Here is a 26,030-nt window from a genome sequence, read left to right as displayed (position 1 = left end):
ATGAGATTAAAACAGTTTATCAATGTAAATTTCTGAATTTGATACCTGAAATGTAGTTATGCAAAGTAAAACCTCTATTCTTAGAACACATACAGTGAAATATTTAGGGGAAAAAGGACTGTGATATATGAAACCCTCAAATGCTTCAGAAAAAGAACCATGTGTGGAGAAAGAGAGAAAGAGAAGAAACAATATGACAAATGTGGTAAAACAATAATAGGTCACTCTGGGTAAAAGGACGCAATTTTTGTAACCTTTTGTAGAATCTTGTAATTTTTCCCCACATTTTTATGAATTTAAAATTATTTCCAAATAAGAAGCTTAAAAAAAAAGTGGGTCAACTATAATCAATCAATAATAAAATAGTGGGCCTGCACAGAATCACAAGGAGCCTGTCTCAAAGGACAGCCTGAGGGAATGGGCCGGGGGCAGCCTTCACACAAAAGGCTTCCTGATGTTCCAGGACTGGGTAATTCAGTGATGTCTCCACCAGGGAAGACACGGTGCAGTCATTTTGTCTGAGGACCCCACCAATAATGATAATAGAATGGTAGAGTGAGAGTCATAGCTAACATCTAGGTATCCTGGGTTGTGAGACTGGTCCCAATTTACAGAAAATGAAAGTGAAGTTTAGAGAGGTTGCCCATAGTTAGCAAGTCTTTGAGGTGGGATTAAAACTCAGCATAATTCTAAGTCATGGCGCCCAACAAAGAAACCAGAGTGGTTCTCTCTCCTCTTATTTAACACAGAGACTTAGCCAGTTAGGAGTGTAAAACTGCTTCACTACACTTCACATGCTCAAACACCTCAGGGACATAAATTGGTGTGTCCTGAAGTTAGCCATCCCAAACCCACTCACTACGGTGGGATGAATTAGGGTGTCACCCAGATGTCACTCCCAAGTCACCAGCTCAACCCTATTTTTAGGACTGTTTCTCTGGGACCTTCTAGGCTCATCTCTAGTTTTACATCAAAACGGCTTTCGATAGCCACCCAATTTCCACCCAGCACAACTCCACCCTTACTCTGTCCCCACATAACCCCACCAGGTCTCTAAAGTTCTCCTAATCCTCCCAGGCACTTCCCAAATCATTTGTTCTTGCCTCTCAAGTCTTTTCTAGTTTATTTCCACCTGGCCACTCCCTAGGCTTCATTCTTGGCTCTAAAATCTACACTGAGTGGTCCTACCTCTTTCTGATGCAGCAGGTTCCCTCGCTATCTTAGTTGCTACTGCCTGGCTCAGCAGGACTATCTGACCCCCCAAATTTAGAGAGTTTAATGGGAAGAGCCAACTCTCATCTTTAATGGAAGATGAAGTAAAATAGATATGCAGGAAAACTAACTAAGGTAAAAGTATAAAAAAATGTGAAAAACAGACCATGAACAAAATTGAATACTAGTCCCACTAATGAATGTTCTACCCTACGATCAATCTTTTATAGACTATGGTAGCCACTATTCCGTGGCAGAATACTGCAGAGAGTTCTGGTTAATCCAAGAGCGGCCTTACCTCACACACCGGAGAGGTCTCCAGCTGTATTTGACCACTGTAGGAATAAAGAAAAGAAAGGGACATAAAGTGGAATTTAAAGCATACATATTTCAATGTAGAAAGAGAAAATATATTCAGTTACAAGAAGGTCAACATACTTTAGTGCAGAATCTTGTAAGTCTAAGGCTTCTGCTGATTCCACAGGATAAAAGTTCACAACATTTCTCTCTGTAATATCAGTGCTTAATCTAAAGAGGGGGGAAAAGAAGATGTTAGCAAATTTATTAAGCTTTTCATATGTTCTATGACTTTAATAAATCCAATGCTTTGGGTCATATTTAGTTTATAATTTTAATATATTAAAAAGTTATGTTTATCATTAGGTTAAGTAATCAAAAATTTATGGTAGAAATTTCAAATCACATGGTATTTTCCCACCCTGTGCCAAATTTTATATAATTTTAATTTAATTTTCTATCTGCTATTGGTATTGAAATCCAACCTACTTGCAATATAACAGTAATTTCTGCTGAAGTCATAATACTCATAGATAGCACACATTAAGTCCTATTCTAGAACTTGATTGATTTATAGAAGTAAATAAAATTGCTAAGAGTACCGTATTATTTTATATGCACCAAGGGCATGTTGCTTTAATAAGAAGACATCTCTGATATACAAGAATACTCTCACTTTAAAAATTAAAATTCATAAGCAATTTGATGTGCAATTTTATTTGTGAAATTGTCTTACAGATATTTTCTGAATTTCTAGCAATTTCAAGAGTTGAGTTCTTTTTAAGATCTGTAAAACCAGGAATTGCTGTAAGTCATATAAAAGTTACAAGGCTATCTTTAAAGGTAGGGATGAGTCACATTATACATACTTATTGAAAATGCTATCAAACCAATAATCAGAAATACTTAAGAAACCAAGACGAAGGCAAAATACAGTACCAATATTCAACTAGATTTTCTGATGTTAAGGTTGTATGAAAGGTAAACCTCTAAAACTTAATCCTATAATCAGTGGCTTAACTCCAACAATAAAAAGTTTGGATCTATGAAATATGAGAGAAAGGAAAAACCCAGTATGTATGTAAAATTTTTATTATTAATAATCAGTCCCAAGCAGCTAGAAATAAGTGACCCCTTGAAGTGCCCTCTCTTTTTAGAAACACACACAGGACTCTTCTTATATTAGTACTATACTGGCTCACAGAATATTATACATTAGAACTGTCCTTTTGTGATAATTATTTCAGGATGAACAACAAAGACCTAAAGCAGCCAAAGGAGTGGATAATTTTAGGGAGGAAATGAAATCCATATAAGTTTTACAACATAATGCATTTTAAAATAGTACTCCATAAAGATGTAACTCAATTAGCTCTTGAAAAGTTACTCAGGGCTGTTTTCTTCCACAACTCAAGCACACACCCACCATTCTGACTCGCTCAACATTCTTGGCAACTCATTGCCTCAAACATTTCCAAGCTAGGGAGGAATCTTGAGGTTCTCCGTTCATCCCACTTCTCATGAAGGAAGGCAAAACTAAGGCCCACGGCTGGGAACCCTCCTCCAGGTCAGTAGGATTTTTACTACTGGGCTCCAGTCCCACATTCCCAAGCCACTTTTATTTCCACCAAAGTAGGCTATTGTTTTTCACTTTGGGGTTCACGTATTAATCAATCTTGAATTTGTAAGAAAAGTGTATTGGAGGAGTAGAAGTATTAAAACAATATGAAGTTTGAGCCCAACTGGGGCCTTCTCTCTGTCACATCATGTCTTCAAGGCTCGTTCCTGGACTCACGCTCCCTTCCCATCGGTACGCTTGGCCTTGGAAATCTCATCCTCTTTAGACAGCTCTGTTACTGCAGCACAGTGTGAAAATGACTTTCAAACCTAAGTCTCAAAGCCCCAGAGCCGAACACCTAGCAGCAGAGTGAACATTGCCACCTTGGATAAAAATTCAGTGCATCCTACGCTGACCCCAACATCCTCCTCTTCAAACCTGCTGTCCCTCTGGGTTCCCCAACTCCGATAACGAGAAGGGGGGCTCAGATCTAAACACTGTTTAGATGTGTTCTCGCCACCCACTTCAAATGATCGCCAAAGAACTACAACTGTACCTACCACTGAGTATCTCTAATTTATAAAATCTAAAGAAAAGTACGAATTTAGAAATACCTACAGAAGAACATCCATTGTAATATATTTCCTTCCAGTTTTAATTTTTTCTAGGTTTCTGACACGACTGAGACCTAATTCTGTCTGTATAATTGGGATCAAACGTTTGTATTTTATATACTTTTTAAAGTATATAAAACATAAAATGAGCATTCTAAAATATATTGGAAACTTTAAAAAAACCATTGTATCAGGCACATTATAGTCCATCGTATTAATACTTATATTTAAGTATCTCCAAACTACTGGATTATTTCCCTTTTCCCAAATATTTGCTATAAAACACCTTCCTCCTCACAATCGTTGTTCATATCTCTTTGTCCCTCAGGATAAATTTTTAGAATTTATTTGAAAAGTTTATATATTTTATAGGCTACAGCCATGTACTACTAGGATGTCTTCTGGAATGGTTTTTCCTACTAACAGTTTAGATATTATTTCAAATCCTCACCATCCTAAAAAGTAAATATTTGGATCTCATCTTATAGATGAGGAAACTGGCATGCAGAGTAGTTCTATCTTACCCAGATCAACGGTGTTGGCGCTGAGTTCAGAACCAGCGGCCAGCTGATCCCAAGTCTGCTCTTCTCAACAGACAGGCTGCTTCCCCATTCTTTATAATTTCACACAAATGCACACAATACACACACACACTCTCTTGTCCCTGTTTCTTCTCATTGACTGCCCTGGTTTAGGATGTGAAACTCAGCCCTTTAAGGAATACACCTTGATTAGGCATTCACTAATACGCAAAGCTCTGAGCCAAACATTAGGGAGAACTGGCAACATAAATAATCCTATTTTTAAACCACCACTACCTCCGTCTACATATAGAACAAAGTCTGGGCTCCTCAACACAGCATTCGAAGGCACCCTCAGCACCGTCCCGCTGCCCCTCTGTGGGGTCTCAGTCCCAGCTGTGCATCAGAAGCATTGGCAGTACTTTTGAAAAGTGGAAATGGCCAGCCCCCAGCCTCACAGGTGGAGTCGGGGTATCTGTGTTTCGAACGTTCCACAAGCAGTACTGAAGCACAGCGAAGGTAGAGATCATCTCTGCCTGAACCGTTCCAAGCCCGCTCCAAGCCCGCTCCACTCCCTGTGACTCCCTGCCTTTGCCCAAGCCTCTAATTTAATCCAGAATTTGCTTTCTCCTTTAAAGGGCCAGTTAGTAAAGGCCCAGATGAATGATCCCAGGCTTCACGGATGCCAGCCCAACCACCTCCCTGTTTCCATCTGTGGCCAGGCATTCACTTCAAACACTTAAATCCATTCCACTTACAAATATCTACTCAAGGCAATCTCTACCACAGTTTAAGTTCTTTGAAGGCAAGGGCTGTGTCTTGTTCATCTTCATATCCCCCCGAGGTGCACTCGGTAGATCCTCCCATGCTCTAAGCACTCAATTAATGTCTGCAGAACCGAAATGCTTTTCAAATCAATTGCTGAAGATTTCCAACCAAACTGACCCGTCACTCTTCTTTTAGGTCCAGCCGATTTGGGCAGTGACCCATCACTGGCACTCTGGGACGCACTAACCACCATTTTCATAAATTCCCAAAATGTGGTGTGGTTTCCGTGTTCACCATATTACAAGACCACATCATCTTCATATTTAAATCCCCAGGACCCCTAAACAGTTTATCAGGAATAAGCTTGGGGTATATTTCTCTAGTGCTAAAGTAGTTAGGACCTGACACCTGGTATACTGTTTCACTGAAGAATATTTTGTTCATGGGAATCCCATTATCCTTTGTGAAGAAACCAAAAAATAGATCTCCTGCATATAGTGCCTATTATTGACAATGGCCAATTCAATTAAAAAAATTATCTTGTGACCCAAATCTTCAGAAATATACTATTTATTTAACATATATTTAGCATCTCAGAAACAAATATGATAGTACCAGATAAAACAATTCTTTCTTTTTTGAAAAATATCCCTGATATTTCTCTAAGTCAGGAGTTAAATTTTAAGCAATTACAAATCTGCACTTTTATCATATTTCTATTTTCTAAGAATTATACCAAAAATCCCCATAGGAATGTCATGAAGGGTAACTGAATTTCATTAAGGAGTAGCAAAAGGAGGAAATGATCTCAATCTCTCCAGAACTGTGACTCTTACTTATGGCTCTTGTGAGAAATTCTCTTTTTTTGGTGGCTAGAGTGAACCCAAACGGTGCGTACAAATATTTTTAAAGGTGAGATAACATACTCAATAAATTAGTACACATTATTCACACATGAACCCTGGGCCAAGGAAAGACACGCATACCTGTTGGGATCTTGCAGCAAATCTACTGCTTCTCTCAGTTGTTCAATCATCGCTATATCCATGTCCTGGTCTTTGGATGAACTTATTCTGTAGCATGAACCGGGCATAAGAATGAAAATGATTACTGGAACGTGGATATTATCCAGATTCTTAAGAGCAAACGTATAAAAATCCATCTAACATATAAAAATGATTTTGACAAGCTCAACATGATAATGAACAGGTGTCAGTCCCCTGTGGAGTGGATTGCCAGAGGGTAGAGGAGGTGGGGCTACTGGGTGGGGGAAGCCCAGCTCTGCTATAAAATAGCAGCTCACACAAAGTCTCGATGCCCAGGGGTTTGCATCTGCTCCTCTATAAAATCAAGGCAATGGACAGGCTGGGTGGTTCTCACACTGTGCTTTCATGAGCCCGGGGCGGGGGGTTGCACAGGGGTGCCCAGCTGCAGCAGGTCTGCACGACTTCTGGCTCTTCCCGCTCCAGAGCAACCAACGTGGCTTGGTTTTATTGCTTTCATACAATATGGGACTTCACTGCAGGATAGTGGTTCTCAGTGCAGTTTCTTTATGCAGCAAAATCATCTGTGGCGCTTAAAAAAAAAATGCCAAGCCAGATACTGGGGTTTGGGCTATTTATTAAGCTCTACAGGCAAGGTTGAGAACAACAGGTATAAGATTCTGAATGGGGTTTCCAAAGCTTTATAGACAGTTGGCCCTTGAACGACACAGGCTCAAATTGCATGGGTCCACTTATACACAGGTTTTTTTTTTTCAATAAATATATTGGAAAATTTTTTAGAGATTTGTAACAATTTGAAAAAATTCACAGATGAACGGCATAGCCTAGAAGTACTGAGAAAGTCAGGGGAAAATCAGTTATTATTGTAAAAATATAGTATATAATACACATACAAAATATGTTAATTGTTTATGTTATTGGTAAGTCTTCTGGTCAACAGTAGGTTATTAGTAGTTAAGTTTGGGGGGGTTGAAAATTATATGCAGATTTTTGACTGCACCCAACCCCTGCATTGTTCAAGGGTCAGCTATAGTTTAAAAAAACACTCTCCCTATAAAATCTCTTTCCCTATAATTCTATGATTCTGTAATCAAACTAGTCCTCCTTGACATTACAGAAATATATTCAATGAATAGCTGATAATACTGGACAGTGATTTGAAAGGAACTTAGCAATGTTTTTAAAGGCAGAAGAGATCTGATCGTGGTTACTGCTTTCCACTACAGAACATGAGCCAATGTGTTTCTATAAGTGGAGAAACTTTTTAACAATATAGTAAATCCTCATTCAGGGTAAATCCCTCCCAAGGTATGAAGGAAGATCCAGGCCTACATGCCAGATCATGGAAACAAAATCCTGGGAACCAAAAATCTACTGTATGCCACATGGTTCAAGCTCAATTCCCCTGGAAATCATTCATCATCTGATAGATGACTCATGCCCTCCCCTGTAAAGCTGGCCAAGGAAATCCTCACGTGCAATCGAGTTGAGGGGCTATCTCTATCTGATATGAGATTCCTTGGGTTCAATCCCAGCCCTCTGGGACCTTAGGACAGTCTCTCTGTGCCTCAGTTTTGTGCCATGTGAAATGGGGGATAACGATAGAACTTATCTCATAGGATTGTTGTAAAGATGACATGAGTTACTACCTGTGAAGTATTTAGGATACTGCCTAGCACATAGCATTTAATAAATGTTAGCTATTACAACTGTTAGACATGGGACCAAGACATGAGAAGTATATGGTTTTCTCAGATCTTGAACCTGAAGACGGTTCAAGGTAAAGCGTGACTGGGACTGTATATTGCTCTGGGTCCAGTTGTTGGTTTCTTCAGACAAATGGAAGGAAGCTAGAATCTCCAGTGTAGGAATTTTATCTAATTTCCTGAATCACATTCTATCCACAGGCTCCAGTCAGATAAAACTCCAGGCCAAGAAGAGGTCTGACCTTGCACTGTGACAATAAGCATCTGACAGAGAACAACTTGCAACTTATTGATATAACATTGGGCTAGACTATCAGCTTGCCCAAAGAAAAGCAGACCAAAATTCTATCATGACAGGGCTGCCTTCTGCTTGAACCATGAACTTTACAGGATGGTGGCTCATAAGCAGGCCCTGGGTACTCACATTCCCTCAGGTTGCCAGTGCGTGTCCTCTTCTATCCGTAACAGTTCTTCACAGTCCTCAGCCCTATCCTGTGGACAGAACACACGGGTCTTCTGAGAGCCACTGGCTATCAACAGTCCACAGTCAAACCCTGCCTTTAGTCCACGTTCACACTAGCATCACTCTCAACAGCCAAAAGGTGGGAACAATCCAAGTGTCCATCTACAGATGAACGGTTAAACAAAATGGTTAAACAAAAACAAAATGGTTAAACAAAATGGTTAACCAAAAATGGTTAAAACAAAAAATGATCTTTACATACAATGGAATGTCACTGAACCTTCAACAGGAAGGAGGTTCTGACACAGGCTACAACAGTGAACCTGCAGGGCATTCCGCTAAGTGAAGTCAGTCAGTCATGAGAAGCCAAATACCGTAAGAGTCCAGCTCTGTGAGCGACCTACAGGAGTCCCTCATAGAGACAGAAAGCAAAATGGTGGCTCCCAGGGGTGAGGGGAGGAGGGAATGGGAAATTAAAGTTGAACGGGTACAGTGTTTCCATTTGACAAGATGAAAAGAGTCCTGGAGATAGACGGTGGTGATGCTTGCACAACCATGTGAATGTACTCACCACTGAACTGCACACTTAAATATGACAAAAATGGTAAGTTTTATGTTACGTGTATTTTACCACAATTAAAAATAAAATTAAATTTAAAAAAAGAGAGACCTGACCCAGGATCACAGTACCTGTTAACTTAAGAGTCAGAAATGTAAAGTTCTATTTCTTATTGCCCTCTTAGCACCTCATGTTCAGATTCCTCTGTTAAGTTAGGCTCGTCGGTCACATAAGGAAGCGCATTCTACTGTTCGTGAGAGGAGGGGTGTGTGTGTGTGTACACATGTGTGCATGTGTGTATTCTTGAGGAAAAAGAAAGTGTAAAATAAAGAACAACAGAAAACGCCTCCAGTTGCATCTAATAGTTCCATGCATACCGCACCCAGATCTCACTGAAATGTCCCCCCACACACATACACCGTTATTTTCCCAAATGAACGTTGTGACGGGCTTAGTTAGCATGGTGCATCCCACTGCTAAGACTTCCATGTGCTTCTGTCCACTGTCAGCTCTGACACAGAGCCATGCTGCCTTAACTCAGCCTACAGCCAGAAAAGAAGCCACCCCTGAAGGGCAGTACGTTCCTCAGGCAAGGAAGGAACAACAGACATACCCAAGGACTGACACGCTGTTTACTAACTCAGACCCAGCCCATTCTCCAGATACGTCACTGAGAAAAGTCTTCTTCTGAGGAGGTGCCTAGCACTGGATGCCAGCCTCTGGCTTAAAAAACACTCAGACTTTTATTAATTATAGATATAGTGCATAGTAAAGTAAACACAGAAATTACTGTGTCACTATCCAAATAAGAGTGAAATTCATGGGTGAAAATATGCTACCAGAAATGAGCAAGAAAACATGTTCTAATTGCTCTTTGTTGGGTTTCAACTACAGGAGCCAAGGGTATTTCCTTGGCTATTTCCTAATTTTCAGTTTCATAATAAAAGAATAGCCAATAGTATAAAAGACCACTTTTTTTCCAATATGCAAAATAGGGCTTACTGATTACTTTTGCTAAGTTACAGGGTTATACAGTTCATCCTCATTTGTGGGTTCCATTTTTATGAATTTACCTACTCACTAAAATTCATTTGTGAATGAATTAATAAATCAATACTCGTGAAGATTCTCCAGAGCGGTGAAAACCTTGAGTCCACAATATGTGTGTGTTCCCAGCTGAGGCTGAACAAAGCAACGCTCTGCCCTCTCATTCGGACCCAGCCCAGCAGCCATCAGAGCACCAACCTCAGGAAATAAGGACGAGCACCTGGAGACCTCACACCTGCTCTACCACAGTAAGCCCGGGACCATCATTTCTCATGAGCCTCAGTGAAAATGAATTTTATCCAATTACCCTTGTGATTCATGGGGGCCACACCCTGAGCCAGAAGGACTGGCAGAAACACACCAATCATGTCTCAAAGTGGAACCTTCACTACCAGCGTTAGCAAAGGGCTGGTTTTTCTCTATTCTTTTTGCTGCTACTATGATGAAGGTTCACCTGAAAACACCGTGACTTCATCCAACCTTTCAACACCTCAGTGCAAGGATAAGAGCTCAGGAATAAGTGTCCTCAGAGTGACCTTCCTAGAAAGAGAAGACATTCATTTCTAGATTTTAAGAGTCTCCACTTTTCTCTTTATACTATGGACATACTCCCAAGAAAAGCATTCACCTAGAATACGTGGAAAAGAACGTGAAACGGTCTATTTAACTTTGAGTGGATGGTGATGGTAATGCTAACCAGGCTGCTAACTTATCATGTACCGAGAGGTGGAAAGCTAAGCAATCACTGGATATAAAGGAAATCGGACACATGTACAGACACACAGAGAGGTATGACAGAGACCAGCTCCCAACAGCAAAAAATAGACACCCCAAGCTTTGAGAAGATATAGAAACCGGAGGAAACTGGCATAAGCTGACATTTAAGGTGATGCACTGGTAACCTTGAACTTAAATTCAAAGGCACCAAACAGAAGAAAAAATTTTAAAAATCAGCAGATCCTCAACTTGCCTTAATATAGGTTATAAATTCTGAACGGAGAACATCTGTTCCATCAGTAAATTGGCCTCTTTCTTCTCCTGAGTTGTCATTGTCACCCAAAAGGGAAGGCTCTGGTTGAAATTCCTGATGAAAGTCCCCTATTAGGAAAATGTAGAGAAAGACAAAAAGATGGTTTCATGAAGAGATGAGCAAAGCACAGACGACCCTCAAATACCATCGGGCTATTTTCAGTCACTGCTCTTGCCTCTTCTGGAGGTCTATGAATGACAACTTTTCTCTTCCCTGAAAAGTGGGACGAAAAGATGAATAAAGGAGGAAAAAGAGAAAAAGAAATAGAAAGCCCCCCCCCCCATGGTGAACTGGAAAGTTAAGGCCTCTTTATGGCTTTGTCCCTTAAGAAAGAAATGAAATCTCCTATAACTTTTTTAAGAAACAGAGGAAAGCATGTTTGAAAGAGGCAAAAGGAACACCAAGCAGATCTCTTCTCCATGATCTGCAAACTGGAAAGAACCAAGTAGGGCCACCTTTAATGACTCCTACCCAGCAGAATACCCACTTCTAGAATAGAGAGGAAAAAACTCACTGGTGACAAATTATGTAATTCTTTTATTTTCAAAATTTGCCTAAGACACTACCTCCTATACTGTATAATGTCACACAGCTTATAATAAAATGGCAGTTTTATTTTTGCATAGAGTATACAGTGATTTTTTTTTTTGGACAACGTATGGTTCCAGTCATAACCTCAGATACACGTAAATGCTAAACTTAAAAACCTGAAGGTAAAAAGTGAAAGCAAACACTAGACATTGAGTTGGTTCACACAGCTCTCTCATCACTAATGAGAGCATTTTTAAACTATTAGGGAGATAATCTGTATATTAACCTAGTTCTATACTGTTCATATATCATGAAATCATCTCTGCCACAAATCATTAAACACAAATCATTCACATTAAATGAAATCATCTCTGCCACAAATCATTAAATTTTAGGATTTTCTTTAAAAATTATTGAATAAACAGGAGCAGTAAAAAAAAAATGTCTGCCCTAATGTAATCAAATGAGGGCTTCTCACTAAAATATGAAATATATTGCTAGGATTTTCAAGGTATATAGGACATAAAGTACTTAGTGATCACTTGGTGATTGTTAGAGGACCACAGAATTTGAGAGCTACTGAAGACCTTACATATTACCTAATCTAATCACCTCACTTAAAGGTGAGAAAATTAAGGTCAATTGTCTTGTCCAAAGTCAAGTGGATTCCTGGGCACACATCTCAACTACATTTCCCATCTTCACATGTGGCCATGTATCCAAGCCTACCTTGTAAGTGATGGGCACTCCTAGGATCAGTCCACTAAAAACCTCCTGTGAGCAAGCCCCCATGCTTGGCCAGCTTCTGCCATAAAACAGGACTTGGGAACTTTGGAAATCTTGTGCTAAAGATGGTAGAGTCACAGCATGAAAGCAGCTTAGGCCTTTGAATCATTGCTTGGAGGGGAGTTGCCTGTCAATCATGAACTCCCATGTAGACTTGATTTGGACTACGTTAAGCCAATGAGATCTGGGATTTTATGTGCTACGACAACTGGTGTTGCCTAATATATCTATACATCAATATTTGCTTTCCAAGAATGGATTTAAAGACAGGTATATAAATCTTCAAAATGAGGACCACTCTACTACTTACTAGCTGTGTGATCACTGGCAAGTTACTTAAACTCTTTGAGCCTTGGTTTACTCACCTATAAAATGGAGATGATTAGAATATCCATCTCAGAGTTCTGAACTTTAAATGAGATCACCTTCACAGATTAGCACAGAGCCTGGTGCATAGGAAATGCTCAACAAACTTTAGCTATTACCAAGGCCCTATTTGTGTAGATTGTAAACATAGTATTTGAAACTTAAAAAAACAAGCATTTTCTCCCCATCTTTCATTCTCACACCTTTAACTGGGCTAAGGTGATGGCATGAGTCCTCCTTGATGATCTGTTCTTCTTCCATGATGTTTGACATTGGCACATTGAGGCTAACAGTGTCTTCATCAGAAGGCTAAAAAGAAACAGTGCACTGCTTCATTCACGGGACAAGCATTATCGATGTAGATTAAGAGAAAGCTATATGATAAGAAAAAATACTGCTAATTCTCAAAAACATAATATTGAGTAAAAGAAACCAGATACAAAGAACAATTCCACTTACATAAGTTCAAAACCTAGCAAAACTAATTTGTGGTATTTGAAGTCAGGACAGTGGCTACTCTTGGCTTGGAGGTTGGATGTGTGAGTGGGCTTTCTGGAGTGCTTGTAAAGCTGCTCTGTTTCTTGTACTGGCAGTTGGCAATGTGGGTGTGTTCCACTTTGTCAAAATTCACTCAGCTAACACTCAAGTGTTTCTCTGTACATATGTTTTGAGCTGAAATTTTGTCAGGTACCTGATGGCATTTCCAACCGAAGAGCAATAGTCAAAGCACTAAGAAGGACTATGTTATACCTGATGGAACAAAGGAGTAACTAAATATACTATCACACTAGCCCTAAGACTGACTAATCAATCCTTGTCACAGTAACGGTACTCTGAGACCTGACGACAACACTAATTTCCCAAAACTACATTAAGGTTTCATGGGGCTAGTCACCAAATCAGGCAATATCTGTGACAATATCTCATTTATTCACAGTGCATCTTATGTGCAACATTAAGCTCCGGTTTATTTCCCTGTGTGAGACTGAGGAATATATAGGCATTTCGGCTGCATCAAATACATAAAAGTGCTGAATGACTGTAGTGCTTAAAAGGACATGTGTTCTGCGCAATTTTCAGAATAAGGCTTCGATTTGGTAATCAAAGTCAGTTGTCTCTGGGGTCTTGTTTCCCACACTAGCTGATGAAGTTTATTCAGATAATCTACGATTCTGTCACGGATGAAATATGGAGCCTCAATTTCTTTCCTATGTCTCCATTTTCATGTGGCTATTTAGTGAAGAGCTTTCCAAATCACAGGGATCATGAACCCCAACAGAACACATCTCAGTGACTCCTGGGTTGCTCCTAAATTCCTGAAGCTGTGACTTTCAGAGTTCAGTGTTCATTTACTTTTGGACGCGTGCACAAATTGTTTAGAAACTGACACAAAACAAGTGTGCATTTCATCCATTCAACAGATACTCATTCGGACTCAGCCAATTTTTTTTTGCATGTTTATCTTGACAAAAATATGTTTTAAACTTCTTAGAGACAAATGCTAACTCAATCAGACAAGGGCAACAGCCAAGCAAAGTGAATGAGATGTGCTTTCTGAATGCCACAATGAAACAGAAGTGGGGAGCAAGAGAAACTGGCCATAGATGGTAACGTATTTGCCAGAGTAAGTGAAAATAGAAAGCTACAGTGGATAATTCAAGGCCCTTTTCCTTCTAAAAAACAAATTGCTTGGAGGTGTTCTCAGGTAATGAGGCTACAGTGTGAGCAAAAAAAGGCCAAAGGGAAGGAAGAAGCATGCACTGATTCTGTCGAATATAACCCTTTTTCTAGTCCTTCCTACCACCCTCCTCCCATCTTAAAAACTTAGCAAAATTCCAAAGATATGCATCTAGTTAAAAGGGAGGAAATAAACCCTTGGCCTCCTTTTGGAATGAAATTAGCATCCTACTTGTATTAAGTGAGAACAAAAGGATAATGAAGTTCTTTGTGTGATGTTTTATTAATGAACTTAATTATCCTTAAAAAACAGATAAAGGATAAAGCAGAGTCTGTTTTAATTTCATAGAAAATAAGCTTAGGGTGAGTAATTTCTGAAATAATGGGACATTTCAGGGGACTTAGGAGTTTTAATAAAGCTAAGGGGGCTGAATTAAATACAAAATATAAAGCAATGTGTTGAGTATTTTCTCCCCCAGGGAGCTACAGTAGACTATTCATGTGGCTTCATGAGAGTAATTTTCTTTTATTGAAATTGGCCTTCTTTTTCTGCCTACAAACTCCTTCTGAAATGTTCTGTATTAGAAAGATTTTAAGGTATCCTAACTTTTTAATACATTGCTTTATAAAGCATTTTGTAGGAAATAAATGCAAATATCTTAGCTACATATTAACCCTTGAAGACCTGAAGAGAACAGGGAAAAGGCATCTTTCTTGGAGTCATACACAGTACAAATGTGAACTCCTTAAATGGGGTAATTGACTTAATAATTACATCTTCCAAGAGTAGAATGTTTCAAAACTCAATAACTACAAAAACTCAATAAATTTCCTCAGAAGAGAAGACCTGATGATTCATCTACCCCCTACCCCAGCTATCCCTTCCAGCTCCCCTGCTCAAGAAACCCCCTTTAATGGTATATTAGTGAAAGGTTTTGGGGACTCTAACTGTAAGTGACATAAATATGCTAAATGAGCTATTTATAACCACTTCAGGAAGCTCTAGTGTGGGAGGCCTCTTAGCTTACAAATAACCCAACTTTTATCCCGTTGTCTGAAAAGAACACAATCGAAGAGTTTCAGGAAAACAAATATTGCTCTAAAAATTATGGCTACTCAAAATGGCATTTCCTGTGGGTAAACTGCTAAAATGCAATGCACATTTGACTCCTTAACATTTATGCATGCAAATAACTTTTTTCCTAAATTATTCTGTCACTTAGAAACAAACACATTTAGAAATGCCTCATGGGTACCTGCACATCACTCTTCGCCATTTCATATTTATGAAACATTCAAGAATATTCTAGGTACTGTGAGGAGCGTGGTGGAAGGGGAAGGGGATAAGAACGTTTACAAAACATTAAATATTCAGCAAAAGCTGAAAACCTGGAGGATTTCAAATTGCTTTCACGAACATAATCACACATTCTCGCACAGATGCATTAATGCCCTTTAGTACAGAGGAGTTCAAGAATGCAGGAAGATACATCTAGCACAGAAAGCAAAAATAACTAATCACAAACTTTACCTCTGTGGCAGATAAACGCTTATCTCCATTATCACTTCCGACACCCGAATCAGAATCCTTCTTGCTGGGATAGATGCCATCAGTATGGAATCCATTTAGAAAAAAGTGAAATCAAAAAGTTCACAACAAGATACATCAATTTATATTCGAATAATGACTTCTGCTATACAAATTTTATTATTACCCTAAGGCAACAAATCAGCCCAAAATTAAAGGAGGTGGAGACAAGGGCCCAATAATCAGATATTCTTTCTAAGCAGAGGACAAGATAAATTCTTTGTGTTCGGGATTACTCTAACCAAGTAGCCTGTTCTTTGAAACAGTTAACAATTTTCTTCTTATGGATTCTAGTGTCTAAAAAACCAAAAACTGCCTAATTGCTTTTACCTTTTCTAAGAGGCTTTTACTCTTATGTGGTTACTCTCAATAATTCTGTAAGCTTTTATCCAGTGACTAAACAAATTTGATGTTTATAAAAATAAAATAATGAATACATATTTTAAGTATTATATAAAAGGTACCATTAGAGTAGGCTGAGATTTTAAGTCACCATGTTTTTTAGTAAAAAGTTAAGCAAAGGTCTCTGCAGTGAAGACCTCTCAAAACAATCTGTGTTTTTATACACGTGTTCAGTGTGGGAATTTTGTTCTTTGAAAATTCAAGGCCCAATTTATGCCACAAAAAGGCCAAGGGCATGAGAAAGGATTCTAACACTTCGGTTCCAAAAAGGAAATGGCAAAAACTATGCATGCTGCATTTTTAAAAGACAATTACAAAACAAAACCTGCAGTTTTTCTTAACAATATTCTGGAGGCAGATTAAAAATTAATAATTAAAAAGACATGCCTGAGTTTGATACGGTTGTTTTAATTTAATTTAATTAATTTTAATTTAATTGACTTATTTCTGATAAGTAAAAAATACTACATTTATATTATAAATTGCATTTATAAGGATATATATATATATACGCACATAACATACATGTATGTAGGTACACATATGCACATGCACACAGCACACACAGTACCCAGGAAAGACTGATCATTGACTAGAATAGGGAAGGTAAGATTTGCAAGACGCCAAAAGGTTATCAACAGCACCTATTTTCTCTCTCTTATTCCAAATTGCTGAAACACCTGAGGTATTGTGAGGCATCAGTTAAGTGAGGCAAAGGGATTTTTAGAGTTACCTACCTGGAGGCCCCAGCCTCAGCAAAGTCTAAACGGGGGCTTTGAGTGACTTCAGTCACACTCACCTATCCTCCACGGGCTGGTGGAAATGTGGCCTCTCCATCGTGTGGAGATCAAGGGAGTCAGCTGTCTTAATCTGACATGCTTGTATGCTCAGATACTTGAATATGTGCACTTTGCCCTTTGTGCAAATCTATGGAGAAATTAATAATACATATTTGGTTTTCAATGGCAAAACAAAATGGAAACACTCGACACAGAGGCTCTGTGTATTTTAATTTTTGCATTTTCATTTTAAGTAACACTTCAAAAATACACGCCAAATTTGACCTCTCCAAACCATATGAGAATTTAGGCAATCATTTCTTCCAAATTCTACTTTGAATAGAAAATCATCCTAACAGAAATGTGTCTAAGTCTAAATAGTGTAAAAAAGTAGAGAAGTCAGATACCTGACACGGTAACATTCCAATTCTGGAAGCATTCATTTTGTTCCCACACAGTTTAACAGCTGAACTTGGAACTTATCTCTAAATAACCAACAATCATATGTGAAAATGTTTAAACCCCATTTCTCAGCTCACATGAAAGTAAGGAATATATTACTCCTTTGATAAGCCATACACTCCATGAAGGAGTTTCCAATGTGTGTACAAATGCTAACCTAATCTAACATATAATCCTAGGATTAGAGTGATCAGGACAGTGGGTCGAACGCTGGTGAACGGACTTGATGTAGCAGAAGACAACTGATGGTAGTCGGATTCACCCAAGGTTTCATCTTTCAGAGATTGTGATCATGTCTAAAACAATATTAATTCACCAGAATATCAAAGGCCCAGCTCTGCTGCGAGTTTCCCATGCAGTATTGATAGCATATCCCGTGGTGAAAGAGCTTCACTGCTATCCCTCACCTGTGCTGGAGGAGACTGCAAAGGGTTGTTCTCAAGTAGTAATACTTGCAGCTGTTTCATCTGTCTAAAACAAATGGGAATCACGAGCACTTTATTGCAGGAAAAGTCAAACTTTACCAAGGGAAGATCTACTAGTTCTAAAGAACAGGGGGGGGAAAAGAAAAAAAAAAAGAACAAATTCAGAAAGCAATAAGATTAAATGGCTAAACATTCAAAAACTAATTCTCTGCTTACCAGGAAAAATATCAGTTAGCATAATCAAAGCAAGTTATGCATCAAGAATATGTGGTATGTATATAAAATATTTTACTAAAGGGGAGGGGGAAATCTTTCATGGAGAGCGCAGTAATTTTAAATTGTTGTTAGTTCTGGTAAGAGCTAGAAACACACTTGACATTTACACTATCTATTGTTTAGAAAAACCTTTCTTCCAGCAAAACAATCACATAAGCCATACCACATTGGCTTAGGTTTCATAGGACATGTTTAACTTCAATTGTGAGCTTATGAACAATGTGCTAATGATAAAATATTCTTATCTAGTCAACGTATCTGGGCTGGCATAATCTCAGAACTAGTTACAAGAAATATGTTCATGGTTTTTTAATTCCACTTTTTAAAAACTAAATGCTATCTAATTCAGAATTTTGCAGTGGACCCTGTAATCCTGATTTGATGAGGCTCAATTCTACTGCTTTTAAAAAGTCTTCTGTAGCTCCACAAACAAGACAGAACATTATATTTAGCTTAAAATCCCCACCCAGTGGCATAGTAAACACTCAGTAATTTCAAGCATTCCAACCGACACTGGCAGCTACAAGGAACGAAGTCAAATATATTCCATAGAGCAAAGAGGCTGAGCGACACCAGACATGTAGAGTGACACGGGGCAAACCGCTAAGACCTCTGCATGAGACACTCTGGCGGGTTCCATGTCAAAAGGGGCCTCACCATGTTTATTATAGGACTTGGTAAGGGATGAAATACAGTGCTTTCAAAGACACAAGAAGTTCCAAAGTGGAGGACAGCCAGGCACTATATAAAGTGACCTGCAGTGAGAATTAACGCAATTCCTTCTCTCCCCCTAGCATGCCCTAGGGTTTTCACTTGACTCAGCTATGCTACTTCAAGTTCCACAAACAAAGATGCTCTTAGCAACCAGTATCTCTTCTCCTAGTCACCTGGCTCTGGGCCTCTGGGTGTGTAAGGGACTTTCCTTGTTTCATGCCTTAGTGAGTTACATCGTATTTAAAAAACAGAGTCAAGCGGACTCAAGTGCTAGAAGAGAGGCAGAAGAGCATCCAACTCAGCAGGTCCCAAGCTCCGCTCTGTGTCAACTGCCCTGAGTAATTCACTGCCCAAACTCGGTCCCCACCCCCTCCCCCCAACAGCCGGGTGGATGATTTGCCTCACACCCGACTCATCCTGGAGGCTGCCTTGATGGAGGTGAGCAGCAGAAGGTGAAGGAGAGAGGGAGGGAGAGAACCTGGAGCGCAGCAAATCAAGAAAATCAAAGGAAAAGGGAAAGTAAGATCCCTTTCACCTCATAGTTTATTTCTAAAACAGGGTTAAGGCTTAGAGGGATTTACATACGAGAGGAATATCTCCTTGCCGTAACCCTTAAGTGATATTAATCCGTCTCCGGGGCTGTTAATTTTACTCACTAAACTTAGGTTGGCAAATTAGGGGCAAAATCTAACTGCAGTCTGGATCTTCAGCAAGTCTTTGCCGCTGAACATGAAGACTTTTAAGCAAGACTGAGGACTAAGTTCCTGGCAGCCATAGCAGGAAGGGGAGGAGAGGCAACTTAAATAAATAAGGTAAATAACGACTGTTCCTGCTAATTGCAGTTTGGAACACAACTACCATCTTAGTTTAGGAAAACGAGAGCCTGGCAGTTTCATAACAAGAAAATGGGGGTGGGGGTGAGGGGTGACGATAACTCCAGCCCAGAAATGGTCAAAAGAAACTGGGCAGGAAAAGGGAGGAAGAAAAAAAAAAAATCCCAAGGAATCTTCTGTTGCAAAGAAGGTCAATGACTGGCTCCTTTAATCTTAACTCTGTCCATTCTGGTCCTCGAAAAGACAAAATATGGTCTCCTCATTGAAGTATTTGTAGGAAAAGCACCACAAAATTGATATGGGTAATTAGACCACAGAGTTGTTTTCCCCCCCTCAGATTGAAAGCATACGGGGAGGGGTACTCACAGAGGAAAAACAAGTCAATATGGAAAATCTTTAAATTCACTGCCTGAAAGCACTATCAATGCTCTTTTGTTAATAGAGTTCTCCAGAGTGAAGCAAAAAAGAAACTTAATATTCAGGAAGTTATAAAAAAAAAAAAAGATTTTTCCAGGAAACTGAAGTTTTAGCTTTGAATATATTTTAAAATATTAAACCTGAGAAAACACAATTATGAAAAGGATAGAAATGTGTAACTGATCTTTTCAAGGGAAAGGAATGCTCTTAAGGTAAGAGCGTAGGGAGCACTGAGAGAAAGAAGAACCTTGGTTTGCAGACACACTGTTTACATGTTTCTAAACTATTATAGGCAACCATGAAATGACTCTCTTAGATTTTTCTTTTGAAAATGAGAGTCTGATGTTCTGTAATGATTTTTCAATGATTAGCATGAGAGCTACATTTAGAGGCCAGCTTTCTTTAATGCCACAAAAGGTTAAATGCTTAGAAATGTGCTGTTGGTAAGAGTGTTTCCCCTTTGCACTTGCTCAAACCAAGAAAAACAATCTCATCCATTCAAAATGGATTAGACAATGACAGAATGAAAAAAATCAATGTTTTCATACCAAGCTATCTCAAGCAATAAAGTAATACATCCTTGCACTGAGATAGTTTCTAATTCTACTTCTTTAAATGCTGGTCAGTGCAAGAAAGGTGACGGATGGCAGGTAAAGCACACTGCATTTTATGAAGTTCTTTTCCTTCCACGAGCTTCATCCGCCTGCCTTCAAGCCAAAGATCAAGATGCAGGAACAGAATAATAAAAATCAGGCAGTTCTCAACTAGCTGCAGTTGTGTCAGATTAACCAAATGCTTCCTTTTTTGTTTCCAAATATATGCTTTAGCTTTGAGGTATATTTTTAATTATATATTTGAAATCCGGTATGCCTAGTGGCCTTGAATGAATCCGAGGGAAATCAGTGCGATCTTTGAAAACCAGAGTACGTTTTGGCGGAAGCGTTCAGTATTCTGCTCATCAGCTCATTCTGATTCAAGTCCAAATAAGAATCCCAAAATAGGAAATTCAGATCCACCATTATCTACAAAGCTGCTTGTCGAAGTTCTTAATGGTGCACACTTCCTGAAGAAATGTATCTTTTTATTTGAACTCAAGAGTCGATGTCTAGAGGGACAGACTGTAGAAGCCCACAGGTGCAGGGAAGGGTCTGCCTGAGTCTGGCTCCTGAGCAGGGATGTCTGAGAGGGCAACCAGTCTCAGCGCTGAGGTTCTGGAGGATCCTTGCTTCTGGCCTTTGGGAGACTCACCAAAACTACCAGTGACATTAGTCCAAGTACCACCTCAGCAGGGGTAGTACCCTCACCTGAGGCATATATTATAGACATGGCAGGTGGTTCCCAGCTAGGGTGACCAGATGCTCAAAGCCAGAAATCCTAACAGCTGGGTCTATAACACCAAGCACATCGCCTAAAGTGTTGGCTCAACATTCCAAAACATCACACATCCATACCAAAAACAACTCATGTTGCCTCCTGTTATGAGCTGAATCGTGTGTCCCCAAATTTCCTATGTTGGGAGTCCTAACTCCCAGTACCTCAGAATGTGACTGTATCTAGAGATAAGGCCTTTAAAGGGGTCATTAAGTTAAAATGAGGTCATTTGAGTGGGCCCTAGCCCAATATGACTGGTGTCTTTATAAGAAGAGATTGGGACAGAGACACAGAAGGAGGAGGATGTGAGGACACAGGGAGAAGAGAGCCATCTGTAAGCCGGGGACCGAAGACACCTTGATCTTAGACTTCCTGCCTCCAGAATTGTGAGAAAATAAATTTCTGTGGTTTAAGTCACTCAATCTGTAATACTTTGCTACGTGAGCCTGAGCAAACTAACACACACACAGGGGAATGGCTGCATTGCTGTACTCCTCGACACAAATTAAAAGCTGAATATTCACTTTTCTGGTATCTGCATGTGAAATTCATATAATTCATATTCACATAATTAATTAATAATTAATATCATTAGGCATACCCAAACATGACTAGACAAACTACCTCCTTCACATAAGTAAACAAAACAAAAAGAATAAACGTCTCCTGCTTTATTCTTTTTTACCTTGTGGTAAAACTTTAAGGTAATTTCTTCTGACATTCAGTTCCCGTAGAGATTTCAACTGACCTATCTGCTGGGGCAAGGCCGTGATCTCGTTGCAGCTGACATCCTGCATCAAAGACAAAGGCAGAAATGATAAACACCCTTTTCCAGGAAATCAAGCATTTCACGTGAAACCTTCTTAAGGAATTTAAATATGAGGACAACTACTCAAGTACATTTTTATCTTGGTCTGTACATCCCTGGCCAAGGAAGGCTTAGCACAGAAAAGAAAAAGAAAGTGCACCATTTTTGAACATCCTCTGAGGAGAAAAAAAGGAGAGGAAGGATGTTTGGAGCATCCGGGGGCTACTTTGAGGACCTCACGCCTGCTGCGTTCATGTGCTTCAATCTCATAATTCTCATGACAAACCCATGAGACAGTATTTACAGTCAGAAAAACGAGGCTTGGGGAGGTTACGTCAGGCATCCAAGGCAGTTAACACTTGGAATGAGTGCCCACCGTCAGGCCACTATCCCACAGTGCCTTGAAATAGAAGATGACATATCCTACTTACCAAACACATTTTACAGTGAGAAACTGTGACTATTAATGCATCTTTTGGATGCACTATTTATGTAAGATGGAGTTCTTACTGGAAGGCTGGGAATTTTGTGGGCCTAAACACCTTTAAGCACATTTTATAAGCAAGACTGTGGGGCATGTGGATGATGTCTTTTTTTGCACTGAAACACTGATATCCCGTTAACCGTTGATTGGAACCACCTCTTGACACATGCAAAATGAAAGCTATGACATTTACAATGTTCTTATACTGTCCCCCATCCCATTCTTCCTCCTCCTCTGGAAGCTCTGCTCTGCTCTCACCCCCCCCCCCCCCCAGCTACTCTCTAGTCCAGAGCAGCATTCTCTCTCATGGGGACACTGTAATGGTCTCCTCGATTGGTTCCTTACATCGGTCTGCTCCCCAGATCCATCATTCACAGAGCTTCCAGAGTGTGCATTTCACCATGTCATTTACCAGCTTAGACATTTGCAACAGCTCCCGGGAAACCCGTGGGGTAAAGTCTCCAACTCTGGGGCAGGGCCCAGAAGCCACGATTCAGTTCTGCTTCTCCAGCACCACCTCTCTGAAAGCCCTCCCTTGCGTCCTCAAGCCACGCCATCACCGACCGCGGTGACAGCCGTGCGCCGGGTGCTTCGCGGCCCCACCCGTGCCCAGGGCCCCGGTCGGCACGCCGTTCCCCGGTACTGACCTCTTGTTCCACCAACATCTTTCCAGATTTAAGTCAGGGCTCGCTCCCCTCTGAAACCTTTGTGGAGGTTTCTCCCATTTTCCCCCTCTGGACCGACAGCCAGGGGAAATGACCGCTCTTCCCTCTGTGGCCCTGTGCATAAACTACTACTGTACTCATATGCTCACACATTTGCCTTCTCTTAAGAGCCTGTGAGCTCCCAGATGGAAGATACCGGGTCTTATCCACGCCATCTTCCTGGGGCCAAGCAGAATGCCAGGTATGAAGAGATCAGTAAATATTGGATGAAATTTCTGAAGTCCATTTATGTTGACACTCTCATTCTGCCTCACGGCTGGAACCCCAGGATGCTCCAACATACACACCAATCCCTGGCAGGTCTTGCTTGAAATGGCAAAATCACAGATTTACTTGGGCTAGGTTTGAGCCCAATGAGACTGAGTCTTTAAATTCCCCACATCACTTGTGAACCTGCAAAAACTCCCCCTTTCACAAGGCAGCAAAGCAGTTTCACATTCACTCAGATGAGAACTCACCATTGACCCATCCCCAGCAACCCCAGGGCTCCGTGTAAGAGCAGGACTATGCAGAACGCAGGGGATCACTGCCCTCTAGTCTCTTCTCACCTAAAAATCCTCAGGTGACCCATCAATCTGGCAAGGTTACAAGGCTGCTAAATGAGTATCACTTGCCGAAGAGGAATAAAACCACTCCTGCTAAAGGGAATGAAACAGCCCTCTGGAGAGGCTGCAAATTGCACACAGTGTAATCAGCCGTGGTACTGCTCAGTGCTCTGAGCAGAATGCATCGGACTGAGGTGAGGTGGCGTGTGACAGGCTCACAACACTAGGTGTTCAAGGGCATCACCCCCAGGCTGGCTGTTGATGCATCACTCCTGGCCCAGAAAAGCCACATAAAATTCCATGAAAAACATCCCTAGTGTTTAAAAACAAAAACAAAAACCCACAAGTACATCTTCAGAGAAATAAAAGTCGGAGGAAGTAATTACAGAATTAAAAGGTCCAGAGATTTGTTCAGTCACTTTGAGCCCCTCACTGAGTCAGTAAATAATTCTGCCTCTCAGCATATACTTCCATATATGAGAAATAAAAAGGGAAATACTACCTTTTCCCAATTACTCTGGCATCTGATCAGTCACAGATAGCAACAACCAAATCCTTTCAATGAAATCTTTGTCTTTCTTTGCCTCAACCAAGTCACAAATACGCAAGAGGTACCATTCCATTCTCTTTTAGAAGAGCCCTCACATAAAGTGTATACAGGTAAGCCCCAGAAATACATGAGATTAAATCATTCTATTGGACTCACAGACAGGCACAGTCACGCTGGTGATGGTTGGTGGGAGGGAAGGAGGCGTGGGGGAAGAAATAGTGGGTATTTTCCATCTCTAGAGAGAAATTATGTTACTGACATCTATAGTAAGTTTTTATAAGTCAGTGAGCGACAGCACGAGAAAAGACCCTTTTTGCAGTTTATGGGAATCAAATTTTTGATATGAAACTGGCAATTTTCAGAAGTTTCAAGGACAGAATTCTTTTAAAAATCATTCTTTTCTTTTATTATTTATTTTGAGAGAGGGGAGGGGCAGAGGGAAAGAGAATCCCAAGCAGACCCCTGTTGAGCACAGAGACTGATACGGGGCTCGATCCCAAGACCCAGAGACCACGACCTGAGCCTAAACCAAGAGTCGGACACTCAACCAACTGAGCCATGCAGGTGCCCTCCAAAAATCACTCTTAAAAAAAAAAAAAAGGAGGGGAGAGAGGGAAACAGATATATTTAGGCAGCTTATTCGCAGCATAAAGTCTCATTCAGTCTTATCCTATTTCTTTGAGGGTACTATATTCACCTTGCATTCTGTTGATTACCCTCTGGTTAGCCGGAAAGGGTATGCCTGGTTCCCTAAATATAAGGGAATTTTTTTTTTCCTAACATATATTTCTAACATAATGGCTTTATCAAGGAAAATCAACTCCCTTCAGCTATATTTAAATGCTTATTTACCAGTAAGGAAAGCGGTTACCCAATTAACACTTAAAAAAAAAAAAAAAACATAAAGAGTTTTTCCTTCTGACCTACACGATAGGACATCTGTAGACAATTAGAAACACAAAGTCCAATTGTCCATTCACATTTTGAAGGGTGTATAGTGAAGGCCAAATTATTTTAATAGTACGCTGTTGTCCGTTATTTCCTGTCCTGCCAAAATAACGAGGGGAAAATGTCCAGGCAGATTTAGCATGAAATCGAGGTAAAGACTTTTTTCACTATTGTATAATCAATATTGTAGAAACTATGCAAAACTCGACTGTCTCCCAGTTACTGAACCTTGCTAAATTTTAAAGAGCCATAATTTCATCACAAAAATAAACCCCTCCCCCCCCCATGTCTTAATTAGCTGGGGAATGAGGAGGAGGAAAGAGAGGATAATAGTCCAAATGCTTTGGGTAAGATGTTTCAGTTTAGAACATGAAAAAGCAATATTCCTAGAATGGTCTGGTTCTCTAGAACATGTCCGTCCACGTTTAGCCTAAGGTATGTTTTTTTTTTAAATTTTGAGTTCATTTTAAAAAGATAATGTTTAAGAAAATAAATTTAATAAATAAATAACACCAATGCCTCATACTTCTGCATTTAGTGAGAATTTCCCAAGCTATGAATTCC

The 26,030-nt window shown here is 39.9% G+C and overlaps 1 protein-coding gene across 6 annotated transcripts in view; it reads right to left on the bottom strand.

The window, feature by feature from the left end:
• The window catches only part of LRCH1 (leucine rich repeats and calponin homology domain containing 1), a 199,518-nt gene that overhangs the window by 51,335 nt on the left and 122,153 nt on the right, over positions 1-26,030 (bottom strand). For 4 of the 6 annotated variants that reach the window (XM_027588833.2, XM_027588834.2, XM_027588830.2 and 1 more), the window contains exons 4-13: positions 22,092-22,197; positions 17,778-17,914; positions 16,929-17,056; positions 15,671-15,734; positions 12,666-12,771; positions 10,720-10,847; positions 8,105-8,172; positions 5,957-6,043; positions 1,651-1,740; positions 1,511-1,547 (exon numbers count right to left, since the gene is read on the bottom strand). In XM_027588833.2, coding sequence (XP_027444634.2) covers positions 1,511-1,547; positions 1,651-1,740; positions 5,957-6,043; positions 8,105-8,172; positions 10,720-10,847; positions 12,666-12,771; positions 15,671-15,734; positions 16,929-17,056; positions 17,778-17,914; positions 22,092-22,197 — 951 coding nt within the window. Of the gene's footprint in view, positions 1-1,510; positions 1,548-1,650; positions 1,741-5,956; positions 6,044-8,104; positions 8,173-10,719; positions 10,848-12,665; positions 12,772-15,670; positions 15,762-16,928; positions 17,057-17,777; positions 17,915-22,091; positions 22,198-26,030 lie in introns of all 6 variants that reach the window. The other 2 variants (XM_027588829.2, XM_027588831.2) reach the window with 1 other exon arrangement.

Source organism: Zalophus californianus, chromosome 3 (assembly GCF_009762305.2).
Source record: "Zalophus californianus isolate mZalCal1 chromosome 3, mZalCal1.pri.v2, whole genome shotgun sequence".
Lineage (NCBI taxonomy): Eukaryota > Metazoa > Chordata > Mammalia > Carnivora > Otariidae > Zalophus > Zalophus californianus.
Note: the sequence above shows the minus strand (reverse complement) of the source record. Positions and strands in the feature narration are given on the sequence as shown.